We start from the raw sequence: 14614 nt of genomic DNA, 5'->3' as shown, positions 1-14614 counted from the left end.
TAGACCAGGCTGGCCTTGAACTCACAGAGCTCCTCCTGCCTCTGCCTCCAGAGTACTGGGATTAAAGATGTGTGCCACCACTGCCCAACTCACCCCTTGACTCTGACTTCCACTCCTATGTTACCAAGGAGACAAAACATGCTTAAGGCTTCATCCCATTCAGTCACTGATCATGTACTTCCTAGAAACACTTGCTTCCTGGGGATCTGCTTGTACCAGCTCTCCCTCCTAACCCCCCACCTGTGCCTCTTCAGGCTGTTCTCAGCCTCACCCACCCAGCCCATCATACTCACTGCTTGCCATGACCCACTCATAACAGTCTGTCCATACAATAATGCATAGCTGTACATATGACTGGGCACATGCACCCTCAGACAAAAAGACTCTTACAATGTTTGTAACCACATACACTAGTACCAGTGATCAGATGGCCACTAATACCAGCTATTAGTCACATACCATCATAGGCAGGCATGTGTCCCATCAAAACTGGTTAATGTCGCATGACAGAGGCTCACATACTGCATGACACGTTGGTTGCAAAGTGTCTTGGGCATTGCAGCTGCCAAATTTGCAGCCCTGGGGTCCTCCAAGGTTCCAGAAGAGAGAGGAAAAATAACTAACGCCTCAGGGTGTGAGTGTGGCAGGAGGACGGCTTGCTGGTTTGGTTGCAGAAACAGGTTTTAATTTCAGATGGATACCACATAGGGCCAGGGCCCAGGGGTCACAGCTACAGTGTAAAGAGAGAAAGATTTGCAGTATGTATGGAGGGAGACTACATCCAACTGTGTGAGGTGTCCTCATTCCTCCGTGTGCATGTTCACACTGCCAGCATCCAGGGCACAGGTACTGCCATGCAACCAGGTCTGCAGGAGGCAGAGCGAGGGCCATGGCTAGCGTGCAACAATTCTGGCAGCACCCACTCCGTGGGATCACAGCCCACAGGGTCTTGAGAATCAATATCGCTATTGCACTGGTGGGGTCAGCATGGACTCTTCCTGGGGTCTTCTCATAACTAACGGTACCCAAGGTAGCAAGAGGAGCAGAGGTCTGGACAGGGTTGACATATATGTGCGTTGTCCTAGGTATCTTGTATCTTTAGGGCCTGTGGAGTCTACATACACAGTCAGCAAGTGTAAGTCTGACTGGGAGGGGAGAAGACACAGCAGTTACAATACCCATCTTCCTGACTTTTCCGGCTGTGCATATTACTCCCTCTATTTGGCCCTCCTTTCCCACAGCAGGTACTCTATAAAGATAGATGTCTAGGGCAGCACAATGGCTCAGTGAGCAAAGGCACTTGCTGGGCGAGCCTAGCAATCTGAGGTCAATTCTTGGAACTCATACAAAGACAGGAAAGAGCCAAGTCACTGACCCCATACACACAATAAATAAGAACTTTACTGGAAAAACCAAAAAAAAAAAAAAAACCCTTTAAAATAAAAAATAAAAAGAGCAGCCAGGCATGGTAGTGCATGTCTTTAAGCCCAGCCCACTCTGCAGACAAAGACAGAGAGATCTCTGTGAATTCGAGGTCAGCCTAATCTACATAGTAATTTCCAGGACAGCCAAAGCTATGTAGAGAGACAGTCTCAAAACAAACAAACAAACAAACAAACAAACAAAATAATAAAGAGAGCTGGAGAGATAGCTCAGCAGTTAAGAGCACTTTTTCCTCTTGCAGAAGACCCAGGTTCGATTCCAGTACCCACATGGTAGCTCACAACCGTCTTAAACTCCAGTATACCATCTTCTGATCTCAGTGGACACCAGGCCTAGCATAAGGTACATATAAACATGCAGGCAAAACACTCCTACACAAAATAATCAAATAATTTTTTGGAATTTTTTTTTTTTTTTTTTTTGGAGACAGGGTTTCTCTGTGTACCCACAGCTGTCCTGGAACTCACTCTGTAGACCAGGCTGGCCTCTGAACTCACAGAGATCCACTTGCCTCTGCTTCCTGAGTGCTGGGATTAAAAGTGTGTGCTATCATCACTAGGCAAAATAATTTTTTTTTTTTTGGTGTTTTGAGACAGGGTTTCTCTGTGTAGTTTTGGTGCCTGTCCTGGATCTTGCTCTGTAGACCAGGCTGGCTTTGAACTCACAGAGATCTGCCTGGCTCTGCCTCCCGAGTGCTGGGATTAAAGGTGTGCGCTACCACTGCCCGGCCAGGCAAAATAATTCTTAAAATAAAAAAATGTGTCAAAGACAGGAGGTGGTGGCACACGCCTTTACCCTCAGCACTCAGGAGGCAGAGGCAGGTGGATCTTTGTGAGTCTGAGGCCAGTCTGGTCTACAAAGCTAGTTCCAGGACAGCCAGCGCTACACAGAGAAATCCTGTCTCTAAAAACTAAAAAACAAAAACAAAAAGAAACATGTCCAGGATGCAGGTAGGATGGGCAAAAGTTTGTCATGTAGCCTTGATGGAATTGGGATTGTCAACAAAATGACTATTTCTGTGGGTTTGCCATTGCAAAGCATGCCTCACCTTTACATCCAGGTGCCAGAAGCACAAGATGTACTCATTCATGCTACCCACATGACAAGAACTCACACAGTAGGGGCCAGAGTCAGGGCACTCAAGTCGGAGGAAGGGCTGCTGCTGCTGGGCCAAGCCCAGGATGGGGTCTCCATAGTAACTACACAAGCATCTAAAGACAGGGGCGTACTGAACTGTCTGGAAGTGCTCTCCTTTCACAGTGCTAACTAACCCATAGTGCCCTCCTCCTCCCCGCTATGACTGGCAGACACTTGTAAGTAGGAGGCACAGTACAGGAGGCCCCACTAGCTAGGGAAGCAACAGTCACAGTCTTGCCTACACATGCACTGCCCCCTCACAGAGCTATAAATAGCACAGGTGGGTAGCACCCTTGGTATGACAGTGTTTGAGAGTTTCTTGCTGAAAGACTACTCTTCCCAGTGTTCCTTACAGATTACAGAAGTCATTCCCATGAGGGGCCACATCCCATCTTCCTTAGTAGGCATTTTGTCCATGTGCACATGTGGGTGACAAAATGCTCCCTCGCTATGAATAAATACTGTCCCGTTGAAGGTCAGACCAAGCCTGTCTTATTCCCATTGGCTGAGAAGAAGACCACTATCACAATTCTTTTAGCCAAATCTGAAGCAAACTGTGGTGGTATTGTGTTCCCCAAAATATTGTGCACCCTAATAAACTTAACTGGGGTCAGAGACAGTTCTATATTAACTATATTAAACATAGAAGTTAGGCAGTGGTAGCACATGCCTTTAATCCTAGCATTCCAGAGGCAGAAATCCATGTGTTCAAGGACACAGCCAAGCATGGTGACTCACGCCTTTAATCCCAGAAATCGAGCCTTTAATCCCAGGGAGTGATGGTAGAAAGCAGAAAGGTATATAAGGCATGAGGACCAGAAACTAGAAGCATTTGGCTGGTTAAGCTTTTAGGTTTCGAGCAGCAGTTCAGCTGAGAGCCATTGGGATGAGGACACAGAAGCTTCCAGTCTGAGGAAACAAGACTAGCTGAGAAGTTGGCCAGGTGATGTTAGCTGCGGCTTGTTCTGTCTCTCTGATCTTCCAGTTCACCCCAATACTTGGCTCCAGGATTGCTTTATTAATAAAGACTCTTTAAGATTCATGCTACAGCAAACTTTATTAAATACTGACCAGAACAATGGACAATGGTCAGGTCCATACCTGGGATTCCTAGAAAATGGCCATGAATTATGTTAGTCACGTGTTTGCTGTGGGATAGCTTTCTATATACTGTGAATATGTGTTGCTCTGATTGGTTGATAAATAAAGGCGTTTGGCCTATGGCAAGTCAGGCTATAGCTAGGCAGTAAATTGGAGAAAGAGACAGGAAGAAGAGCCAGAGATGCCATCCTGCCGTCCAGGGAGCAGCATGCATGGCACACAGGTAAAGCCATGGAACACGTGGTGACATATAGATTAGTAGAAATGGGCTGAGTTTAGTTATGAGAACTAGCTAGCAAGAAGCTTGAGCCATAGGCCATGGCCATACAATTGGTAATTAATATTAAGCTTCTGAATGATTGTTTTATAAGCAGCTGTGGGACCATGGGGCTGGGCTCAGAATAACCTCTGACTACAGGTGCTTATAAAAGCAAAACCCATAAGGCTACATACTTCTGCCTTTGTCCAATCAGAGGCAAGCACACATCTTGAATACTTCCTGCCTATGTACCTCCCACTACATGTGATCCAGCATGTCCTGTGCAGTTGGGGCAACCAACCTTGTTTATAGAACTGAAAACACGTGACTAGTTATCTTCCATGAACAGCCCCATGGCATTCTAGGAAGTTGCCTTTAAGTAATCTATCAGTGTTCTGTGTGACACTATTCCTGGGGATTAAACATTTTCTGCACCCTGATAAGTTCCTCTGCTGACGCAGCAATCAAAATCAGACCAAATCAGACAGTATTAGAAAAAGCCCCAGTTTAATGGGTAAAGCACTCCTGGATGATTTTCTGCCCCCGCCCACCCCCCCCCCGCCCCCCCGCCCGCCCCCCCCCCCCCCCCCCCCCCCCCCCCCCCCCCCCCCCCCCCCCCGCCGAGGAAACGGGAGAGACTGAAAAACCACATCTGTTTTCTGGGGTGCAGTTTAAATACCCTGTGGGAGTGGTCTTGAGCAACTCTGGGGCAGGAACAATGTTTGGTGGGCAGGGTTTGGGAAGAGAGAGATGGGGCAGGGGAATTGAGGTGGAGCTTCCACCAGAACATTCCAGACTCTTTGGGTATATGGGTGCCAGGGGCTGAGGTGATGCTTCCACCGGAACATTCTGAACTCTTTGGGTATATGGGTGTCAGGGGCTGAGTAGAGCTTCCACCAGAACAGGGATATGTTAGCAAAAGTGTACTCACTCTAGGCAAGGAACCAAGGACAGAACAAAGTACAGATACCACCAAAGTCCAACTTGGAGAACCAATGAGTTTTATTGGGGTTACTTACAGGAGCAGAAATGACCCAAAGACAACTGTATCACCAAAGCCTATCCCAGCATCGGTGACAGAGCATGAAAGCTGGAAACCTGGAGCACAAAGCCCAGCCTGCAGGCTGCCCAGCAGGCTGGAAATCAGCCGGTCTAACCTCTCCAGGCAGCTTTCTTATCTCTGCTACTTCTAGGTGGCTTGGCAGATCTAGTTCTTCCGGACAGCCTAGCTAGTGTGAGCCTAGTTGGTCAGCTTAACTTGTCTGGGAGTGTCTCTAAGCTTCTTTACTACTTATATACCTTTAGGAAGGGAGGGGCCTAGTGAAGCTTATCAGTTTCAAGGACATCCTGAATTCCTGAGCTTAATGAGCTTCCCTGCAGAATGGAATGTTTCACTTTCCCTTAGAATACCTTGTATCTTTTTTGTCGAGACAAGGTTTCTGGGTGTAACAGTTCTAGCTGTCCTGGAACTCACTGTGTAGACCAGGCTGGCCTCAAACTCAGAGATCCACTTGCCTCTGCTGGGATTAACAGCACGTGCCACCACCACGCCCGCAGAGTATTTTGTGGAGCCTCCCTGAAGCATGGAATGTTTCACTTCCCCTTAGAACATCCTGTGTCTTAAGGAGCCTCCCTGAAGAATGGAATGTTTCTGTCTCCCTTTAGATTCTAAAGTTTAGAACATCCAGTGTCTTAGGGAGCTTCCCTCCAAAATGGATGATTTTATCTCAGTGAAAATTGCTACACAATACAGTGTGGCACCCTGGGCAGAGTGATAGGAAAATTAAATCATTCAGATAAAGGAGATGGTTGGCCCTCAACCTCAAACCTACTGGCCCTAGAAACTTATCACTGCAGATACTAGTTCAAAAAGCATCCATTCCAGGCATGGTGGTCGTAGGTATTGATCAATGATTTGGGGACAGTGGGGGCACTGTCCACTCAAGACACACTTAGTGGTCAGTGAGCCATAGGGGTGGCCCCCAGGATTGAGTCTCAGCCACAGTGTTGGGGTAAGCCTTTCTTCATTGTTTCCAGGAAATCTGCTGGGAACTCCTGCAAATGTGTGTTGTGTGGCCCCAGCATCTAAGACTTCAGCTCAGGTGGCACCTTTATCAGCAGCAGGAGCATCATTTAGCAGGAGGGCAAACAGCGCTGGTGGGATCAGTAAGCCCACCCTCACTCATCCACACCTGCCACCCCTCCTCACTCGTGCCCCCTTTCTGTTTCCTAATATCTTCTGAATCTTTCCCTGCTCTCTCCCCAAAGGTCCAAGTTTATTCCAGACAGTCCAACTCTCACTCAGAACCATTTAAGCAGCCTCCACTAGGCTTTCCTTCCAAACAACCCACTTTCCTGCTCAAATCTTTCCCATGGCTCATGTCTTCTGTTCTTGTAAACTCCAGTCCCACCCTAGTCTCACTTTTCACCTTTTCCACATACTATTCTTCCTATTCTCCACTGCTGGGTGTCAATCCTCTTGGTGCAGTTCTAGATCTGTGCTCTCCTGAATAACTGGCAGCTTCACTGCATAAATCCTGTCCTACCATAATTTGTTTCCACCAAAGGTAGAGTAGAGCACCAAGAACTTCACAGAATCCAGAAAGATGGGGGTCTGCATAGGCCACTGTACTCCCTTTATTCTCTAAACCATCAATGTCTTGAGTGGCTTCTTCCTGGTTCAAAGCAGAAGGAGCTGGGTAGAACCATCACTCCACTTGATGCGTGGAAAGGCAGGTAAGGGTATCATGATCACTTGGTCCCAAGGATGCCTTCCCTCCCCCCATCCCCACCCCTTTTACGGTTTTTCTTTTCTGACACAAGAGTCTTGTGTAGCCCAGGCTAGTTTCAAACTTGAGGTTCTCTTGCTTCAGCCTCCCTAGTTCTGGGATTACATGCATGAATCAATACACGTGACTCGGGATGCCTTCTTTCTCCCTCCTCCCTTCTTTCTGGCTTGGTCGTGTGTGTGTGTGTGTGTGTGTGTGTGTGTGTGTGTGTATGTGTGTGATACAGGCATTCTTGCCTATGCAGGTGCACATGAAGAGTTGATAGGATGCCTTCCTCAATTGCTTCTCCATCTTTTTTTTTTTTTTTTAAGATATATATGTTTGTTTCGAGACAGGGTTTCTCTTTGTAGCTTTGGAGCCTGTCCTGGAAGATTTATATATTTTTATTTTGCCTGCATGTATGGCTGCATACCATGCCCATGCAGTGCCCTTGGATGCCAGAAGAGGGCAAAAATCCACTCAAACTGGAGTCACAGGTGGTTGTGAGCTATCCTGTGGATGCTGGGAACCTAACCCTGGTCCTTAACAACAGCAACCAGTGCTCTTAACAACTGAGCCATCTCTCTAGTTCCCAATCTTATGTTTATTATTTTATGCTGGGCAGTGGTGCATGCCTTTAATCCTGGCACTCAGGAGACAGATCTCTGAGTTCAAGGCCAGCCTGGTCTACAGAGTGAGTTCCAGGACAGACATGGCTACACAGAGAAACACTGTCTCAAAAAAAAAAAAAAAAAACAAACAAAAAAATTATTTTGGGCATGGTGGCGCATGCCTTTAATCCCAGCACTCAGGAGGCTGAGGCAGGTGATCTCTAGGAGCTCAAGACTAGTCTGGTCTACTTAGCAAGTGCCAAGTCCCTCAAAGCTATAGTAAGACCCTGTCTTCAAGACAGAGACAGAGACTTCTTTCAACAGTCTCTCTACATAGCCCTGACTATCCTGGAACCGGCTAAGTAGACCAGGTTGGCCCTGGAGCTGTGTGTGAGAACAGTACGCGCTCTTAACCTCTGAGCCGCCTCTTTAGCCTCCACCTTTTTTTTCCTCCCCCAAGACAGGGTTTCTCTGTGTAGTTTTTTAGCACCTGTCCTGGATCTCTCTGTAGACCAGGCTGGCCTCGAACTCACAGAGATCCACCTGCCTCTGCCTCCGCCTCCCGAGTGCTGGGATTAAAGGTGTGCGCCACCACCGCCCGGCCTCCATCTTATTTTTTGAGATCTGGTCTTTCATTGACTCTAGATTTTGTCATTTTGGCCACACTGGCTGGCTCTGCCCCGACTCATTGCCGGTGTTCAGGCACACATCCGGCTTTTACTGGAGTTCTCGGGATCTGAACTTACGCCCTCCCGCATGCACAGAAAGCGCTTCACCAACTACGCCGTCTCTCGGCCCTGGCTCGCTCTGTTATTAACATCGTTCTTGTTGTTGTAAAGACAATACGTTTATTTTCTTACTTATTTCTATGTGTATAGGTGTTTTACCTGAATGCATGTCTGCCCTTGTGTCTGTCTAGTGCCCAGTGAAACCAGAGGGTGTCAGGTCCCCTGGAACTGGAATTAAGACAGCTGTGAGCTGCCAGGTAGGCCCTGGGAACTGAACCTGGGTTTTATGAAAGAGCAACCAGTGCTCTTAACCTCTGAGGCATCTCTCGAGCCCAGCCAGTAAGTTTTTATTTAAGGGATTTCACACCATTCCTTTGCTTATCAACATCACTGAAGTTCAAGATACTCGAGATAGCCTTTTCCCAAGAAAAATGATGCTTTATCCAGTTGTGCCGTTAAAAAAAATAAAAGATTGTGTGTCTTTCTGCCTGTGACTGTGGAAGCAAGAAAAGAGTGTGGGGTCCCTGGGAGCTGAACACAAGTGTTTGTGAGCTGCCTTGTTGTGGGAACCAAACTTGGTCCTCTGGCAGAGCAATTAAATCCTCTTAATCACTAAGCCATCTCTCCTCTAGTCCCCTGGCTTGGTCTGGTGGCACACACCTTTATTCCCAGCAGGTGGACCTCTGAGTTTGAGGCCAGCATGATAATGATCTACAAAAGGAGTTAGTTCTAGGACAGCCAGGGCTATACAGAGAAACCCTGTCTCAAAAAACAAACACACACACACACACACACACACACACACACACACACACACACACACACGAGAGAGAGAGAGAGAGAGAGAGGTGGTGGTGGTGTTTCCTCAGTATGTAGTTGACGCTGACTCAAACTCACACTCAAATCCCCAAGTGCAGGGGCTGCAGGTCCCCACCTCCTAGCCACTGCCTTCCAGCCTGAGTGGCTACCAGTGAACTACAGATGGGCACAGCAGCTGCTTCCACTCAGGACCCAGCTCTTCTCCAAAGCAGAAGGTACCAACAATGTCCAAAGCACACAGGTCATGTGAGGAGTCACAGTGAGGCTGGACCCGAGTAAGATGGAGCATGTGGAATCCAGTCAGAAAGTGCTGCTGAGTACAGGTAGAAGTCTTCCTAGATCCACCAGAGAGAAAATTCTTTGGATAGTAAGGGCAGGTTTTGTGGTCCAGATTCAAAGCCCAGCCTCTCGGGAAAATTGAGGCTAGTCACTTTCAGCAGAGAAGCAGCACTTCAAGCCTTTTCAGCCTGTTCCCTCCCACTAGACAAGCCCAGGCAAAGCCTTAAAGCTTGGCCCCTAGAGAGCAGTACCACAAAGGCTTCTTTCCCTGGCCTAAAAACCTGTGAGCTGCAGGATTTCCCAGAGTGACTCACAATCTTGAATGGGGCCCTCTGGTTCAGAACTGGGACACTCGAGGTGAGGTGCCCTACTTTATAGCGGCTCTGCCCCTCCTCAGGATCTCCCTCACACATCTACAGAAGCCAGCACCTGAATTTCCCCGATCTCTTCAGAAGCCTGGGAGCTTTGCCCTTCCATAATATCACCCTATCATTCACACTGATGACCTGCTCAAGCTACCAGGGCTACTTCGAGCAGACTCCTGCAGCAGCCCCCACACACCAAAATCATTCAATAAATAAGACCATGGAGGGTGAGCAGGGAGACCGCAAGGTGGAAAGGTATAAAACATGATAGATGGAACATCAGACGTACAACTTAAAGAACAAGTCACAGTGCATTGAGCCATGAGAACACCCCTCCCGCTCCCCACCCCATGCCAAATCCTCAGTTTCTGAAAGGAGGTTGGTGACCCAGAGTCCTGAGGTACCTGGAGGTACCCAGAGTCTGGAAAGCTGCAGAGTCCACGAGCACGGCACACTGTGCTGCTGGTCACACGGAGAGCTCAGATGTTTTCCCAAGCCGTGATGCAAGGATGACTCGGGATGCTGAGTATGGAGTCAAGATGGCAGCAGTGGTTGGAGCCACACTACTGGGGAGAGGTTCACACGGAGGATCTGCTGGGCCCACTGTCGGACCTCATCATCTGAAGATTTCCTGTCTACCTTTATAGTCTGGGACTTGCAAGGTTTTGTTCCAGGTCCCAGCCACGCCTTAGGGGATCGGAGCACAAGCCGTGCCCTCTTCTTAGGAGGAAGGCCCTTTGTCTCCTCAGCCTTCTTCCTCTTCTTCCCCACAGTCTCAGAGCGGCTCTTCAGGCTTGCCCTTCCAGTTCTGGTCTTAACAGATCCCTTTGGCCTTCCCCTGTGCTTGGTCCGAGACGCTTTGGCCTTGGCCTTGACTGCCTTGGTTTTAGCCTTGTCCCTCACTACAGTGGCCTTGTTCTTGGCTTTGGCTCCGGCTGCCCTGGGCTTGGCCTTTGTTGCCTTGGCCCTCACCCTTACTGTCTTGTTCTGGGTTCGAGCTCGACTGGCATGGGCATGAGCAGCTTTGGTCTGTGTTCGAGATGCCTTGGTCTGGACTGTTTTGGTGCCCAGGGAAGAACACCCTTTCATGCGTATGCCACTGCTCTGGGTCCCAGTACCTCGTCGGTCAGCCCCAGGACCTTTCCTACTCAGGCATTTGAGGCCCTTGCTTGTGATTTTTCTGGATGCTTTGGACTGTAGGTTCCCGGAACCTTTCCTCAGTTTCAGGGAAGAGTTTGCAAGGGACAGCTGCAGTGACTGTGCCCCGTGCTTAGCACCCAAGCAAGGAGTCTTGAGTGGAACCAGTGCTTCAAGGACCACAGAGAGCCGCATGGCAGGGTAGACCCCTGGATAGAGGTGGGCAGGGAAGCCTACTGTTGTACCACTGGTGTGGCTGGCATTTGACTCCTTCAGGGAGCTCAGTAGCAGGTTAGTGGTCGCATGCTTGGCAAGGGCTGGTGTGGATCCCTTAGCCAGCCTGCCAGACAGTGGCACAGGGAGCAGTGTGTCCTTTCTTGCAGGTAAGGACACAGCAGTTTGGGGAGCCCTGGCTGGAAGGGATGTGGCAGATGGGTTGGTGGTGCGAGCTTGTAGCTTTGTCTGGCTGGGGGGGTTGGCTGTGCACGAGCTATAGCCATAGACATCACCACTTCGCAGAATGGTGGGCTGGAAGCCATCATCTCGCAGGCCCTGTAGGAAAGCCACAAGCTGGGCCTCGGTGGCACTGAGGTCCTGGCTCATGGGGTTAAAAACCAGCAGCGCCTCTTCCAGGGCTTTCTTCCCTGCCGTGGAGATGCGTGACCACGAGTGCACAGCTTTCTCCTCCACATGCTGCACTACCATGCTCATGGCATCAGGCACTGCGGATCTGCCTGCGCATCCACAAACCAGTACTTGGCACCTCCAAAGCAAAAAGAAAAGAATCGATAAGAATGGTACCAAGGAGCCGGGCAGTGGTGGCGCACACCTTTAATCCCAGCACTCGGGAGGCAGAGCCAGGCGGATCTCTGTGAGTTCAAGGCCAGCCTGGGCTACAGAGTGAGTTCCAGGAAAGGTGCAAAGCTACACAGAGAAACCCTGTCTCGAAAAACAAAAACAAAAAACAAAAAAAAGAATGGTACCAAGGTATGGAGCTAGAACAGGCTGGCAAGTCAAGCACGGCTCCCACTCTACGATAGAAGGGCCTGGCCGGGATAAATCATTCTCTAGGGTCACTTGACCCTCTGTGTTGGTGTGTTTCTTAAGGATACATGCTCAGAAGCACCTAAGAGCCATCAAACCTACTGCTGGGCTTCTGGGAAGATTTAAATCTGGCTCATTTTAATTCAATGGCATTTTTCTTTTCTTGCTTTAAGACAAGGTCTCACATAGGCCAGCCTGCCCTTGAACCATGATCCCTCTGCCACTAGCTTTCAAGTGCTGGGATTACAGGCAAGCACTACCATATTCTGTTGTTGGGGACATAAGGTCTATGTAGCTCTGGCTGTTCTGGAGCTTGCTATATAGTCCAAACGGGCCTCAAATTGGTAACTGTGCAGTAGCCTCCTAAGTGCTAGGATTACAAGTGTGTGTCAAGAGCTCAGCTAAATTCTGCATTTTGTCTAGTCTCTGAAATGGAACTCGCTATGTTACCAGGCTGGTCTTGAACTGGTTGGTGCAAGTGATCCTCCCACTCAGGTTCCCGAGCAGCTAGGTCCACATGCTTGTACTACTGTGCCGCCGACTGCACCCCCCCATGCCCCCCATGCCAAATATCTAGACCAGTCCCAGGATACAGGAAAATCTCTCTAGCCTCAAAGAGCCCAGTCCTGAAGTCAAGACACAGCCACCATTAAGTTTCCTGGGAGTATACGGTGTTACCCAGGTCATACTTACTAGTAAGTATGGTTAGGGAAGGACTCCTGGGAGCAGTAACCCTAGATGAATGACAAAAAGAAGAACAGCAGGCACAAATGGAGCAAAAAAGGTAACAGCTTTTCAAGTGGCTGTGAAGAAAGAGTAAGGAAGACATGTGGGATGGTGGGGGTCTACCTGAAAAAAACAGATTGAGGGCTTCGAACATAGGCCCAAAGGCCCGACTTACACTTGATGTCCACCCCGGCATGTTCATCCAGCTGCCAGTGTTCCAGTGCAGGGGATGGTTGATCTCCCTGCCTACTAGAGACTCTACTTTCAGGGTCTGTGGACAGGCTACTCCAAAACCCAATTTCTCACTCTAGTCTTGGAGTTCAACCCCAATGAAAGAGCCAGACTCTCAAAAAAAAAAAAGCTGTTGAATAACAAGCAACATCTCTAAGGCAAAGCAGGGGCCAGACAGCTAGATCAAGGAGTCCAAGGTTTGGAGACGCTGGAAGATAAAGTTCCATCTAAGAAGGTATGTCAAGCGGCCATTGAAGTCTGAGCTGTCCTAACTGGACTTAGGGTAGCAGATCTCAGTACAGCACAGATGCCGTTGTCTGGGAGCCCTCAGATTGCCCCACACTCCCTTAAAGAAATCATGCCGTCAATCATGAGTTACATCTAGCATCCCTCGAAGCATTTCAGGTCTTCTAGAGGTAAACTCCCCAGGGCACTGGAGCATTAAAAGATCAGCTGGGATGAGACAGATCCCTGGGGCCTCGAGGTCCGTCTGTGCTGCCGCTCTGCTCAGCTCTAATGGAGCAGATCTACAGTCTTAAGGTTTCCCCAGAGAAAGTGCCCTGGGGCTCTTTGTTTGGAAACATTCTTGGATCCTCAGGTGTCTGAGGCACTTCCCCTCCCCCAGAGGATGCTCTCCAAGCACAATCCTTGCGCATGACTTCAGTACTTTTATTTATTGTTTGAAGGGGTAGGCTGTGAACTGTAAAACAGAGAGGGACCTACTTCCCACCCCAAACCTCAAGCGCTGATACTGGGGGGCGGGGGCCTAGGTCAGTCTGAACCCTTGGGAGGGTGTTTCTTGGCTTTCAAGCAGCTTTGTAAAGAGACGCTGCAGCCAGGCACACCTGCCTGCACACGTTCCTTTGGGGCCAGCCAGCACAGGAAGTTGACCTTAGACTGGGGTGGGAGAAGTACTAATCAGGCAGCCTGGGGTGGGGGCAGATCCGGGCCCTCAGGCTGGGAGACCGCGTCCCCGGGGCCCGAACGGCGACAGGGAGTCGAGGTCACGGCGACGGCGAAATGTTGTAAGGTGGACAGTGGTAGCCCAACAGGATCCGCACAGCCCCAGGGTGGGGTCCTGGGTGGGGGTGGGGTGTCTCGGCCAAGCCCGGGGAGAATGGGGATCCGGGAGGGTCGGCCACCCAGTCCCTTCGCCCTGCCGCCCTGCGGCCTCCCGGGCCGCCGCTTCACAGCACCGTTAGACCCGCGGCTACAACCTACCGGCGCCGCCGCGGGGACCCAGGACGCACCTCTGCGCCGCCTCCGCCGCTCCAACATGGCCGCCTGCTGCGCGCCGGAAGTGCACTGCGCTTCCGCTTCCGGGACCTGGCCCGCCTGGTGACCCTTGACCTCTAGCACTTCCCCCCCCAAGTCTGGGGCGGAGCCGGTTCAGTACCAGGGAGGGCTGCCTGGAGGTGGTGGCCACAAAGACAAGTCCAAACCCATCTGATCCAGTGTGGGAGACTAAGAGTCACAGGTGCCCAGTTAGGATTGGACTAAGGGCTATTTATCATTTCTCTAAAATGACCTGGTTTATAGTACAGGACATCAGGGGGGCTCCTGGCAAGGTCTAGGCCATTCAACACCCCAGGGCCTGCTTCTCTCTCTGGCAACTGATCAGAAGGTCAAAAAGAGTACACCTGATAGGGAGTGTCTCAGGATAGTCCTCTTGTTACCCCACAAAGGTATCTCCTGTAAGGACAGTAGGCCCTCTTCTCTTCTGAGAATGGAGCCTACCCCTGGCATACTGCATGAAAGGCTGGTATAGACATGTGGTACAAGTGATACACAGAAGCCTGGGGCTCTAGGTGGCCAGCCTGGATACACTTGCCCAGGTATGTGTGCACAGATATAGTACCAAGATCTGGCTCAGGCAATGCACTTCAATGGCACAAAGTCCCACTTTCAGTCTTAACATTGCCCAGAATCCCCATCCCATGGCCCGGGAGACTGGAAACGCAGTCTT

The 14614-nt window shown here is 49.9% G+C and overlaps 1 protein-coding gene across 6 annotated transcripts; it reads right to left on the bottom strand.

Moving 5' to 3' along the window:
* Positions 1 to 4918: 4918 nt before the first annotated feature.
* Ccdc71 (coiled-coil domain containing 71) lies at positions 4919 to 13999 on the bottom strand. 6 transcript variants are annotated; one of them, XM_052720995.1, is made up of 3 exons: positions 13870 to 13884; positions 12385 to 12425; positions 4919 to 11410 (listed from the first exon to the last, which is right to left on the bottom strand). In XM_052720995.1, the coding sequence occupies exon 3, from the start codon at positions 11356 to 11358 to the stop codon at positions 10045 to 10047; it is 1314 nt and encodes a 437-aa protein (XP_052576955.1). In that variant the 5' UTR covers positions 11359 to 11410; positions 12385 to 12425; positions 13870 to 13884; the 3' UTR covers positions 4919 to 10044. The 6 variants fall into 6 exon arrangements, with proteins under 6 accessions (XP_052576955.1, XP_052576931.1, XP_052576962.1 ...); XM_052720971.1 differs by lacking the exon at positions 12385 to 12425 and having other exon boundaries at positions 13870 to 13999; XM_052721002.1 differs by lacking the exons at positions 12385 to 12425; positions 13870 to 13884 and adding an exon at positions 13899 to 13915.
* Positions 14000 to 14614: the final 615 nt, after the last annotated feature.

The sequence above is a fragment of the Peromyscus californicus genome, unplaced genomic scaffold (assembly GCF_007827085.1).
Source record: "Peromyscus californicus insignis strain IS unplaced genomic scaffold, ASM782708v3 Scaffold_11__1_contigs__length_118956290, whole genome shotgun sequence".
NCBI classification, from domain to species: Eukaryota; Metazoa; Chordata; class Mammalia; order Rodentia; family Cricetidae; genus Peromyscus; species Peromyscus californicus.
The sequence above is the reverse complement of the archived record's forward strand: the minus strand, read 5'-3'. Positions and strand labels throughout refer to the sequence as shown.

What these genes read in the sequence shown, in the direction of transcription:
- Ccdc71 (XM_052720971.1), bottom strand. Translation starts at nt 11,358, where the DNA reads ATGAGCATGGTAGTGCAGCATGTGGAGGAGAAAGCTGTGCACTCGTGG.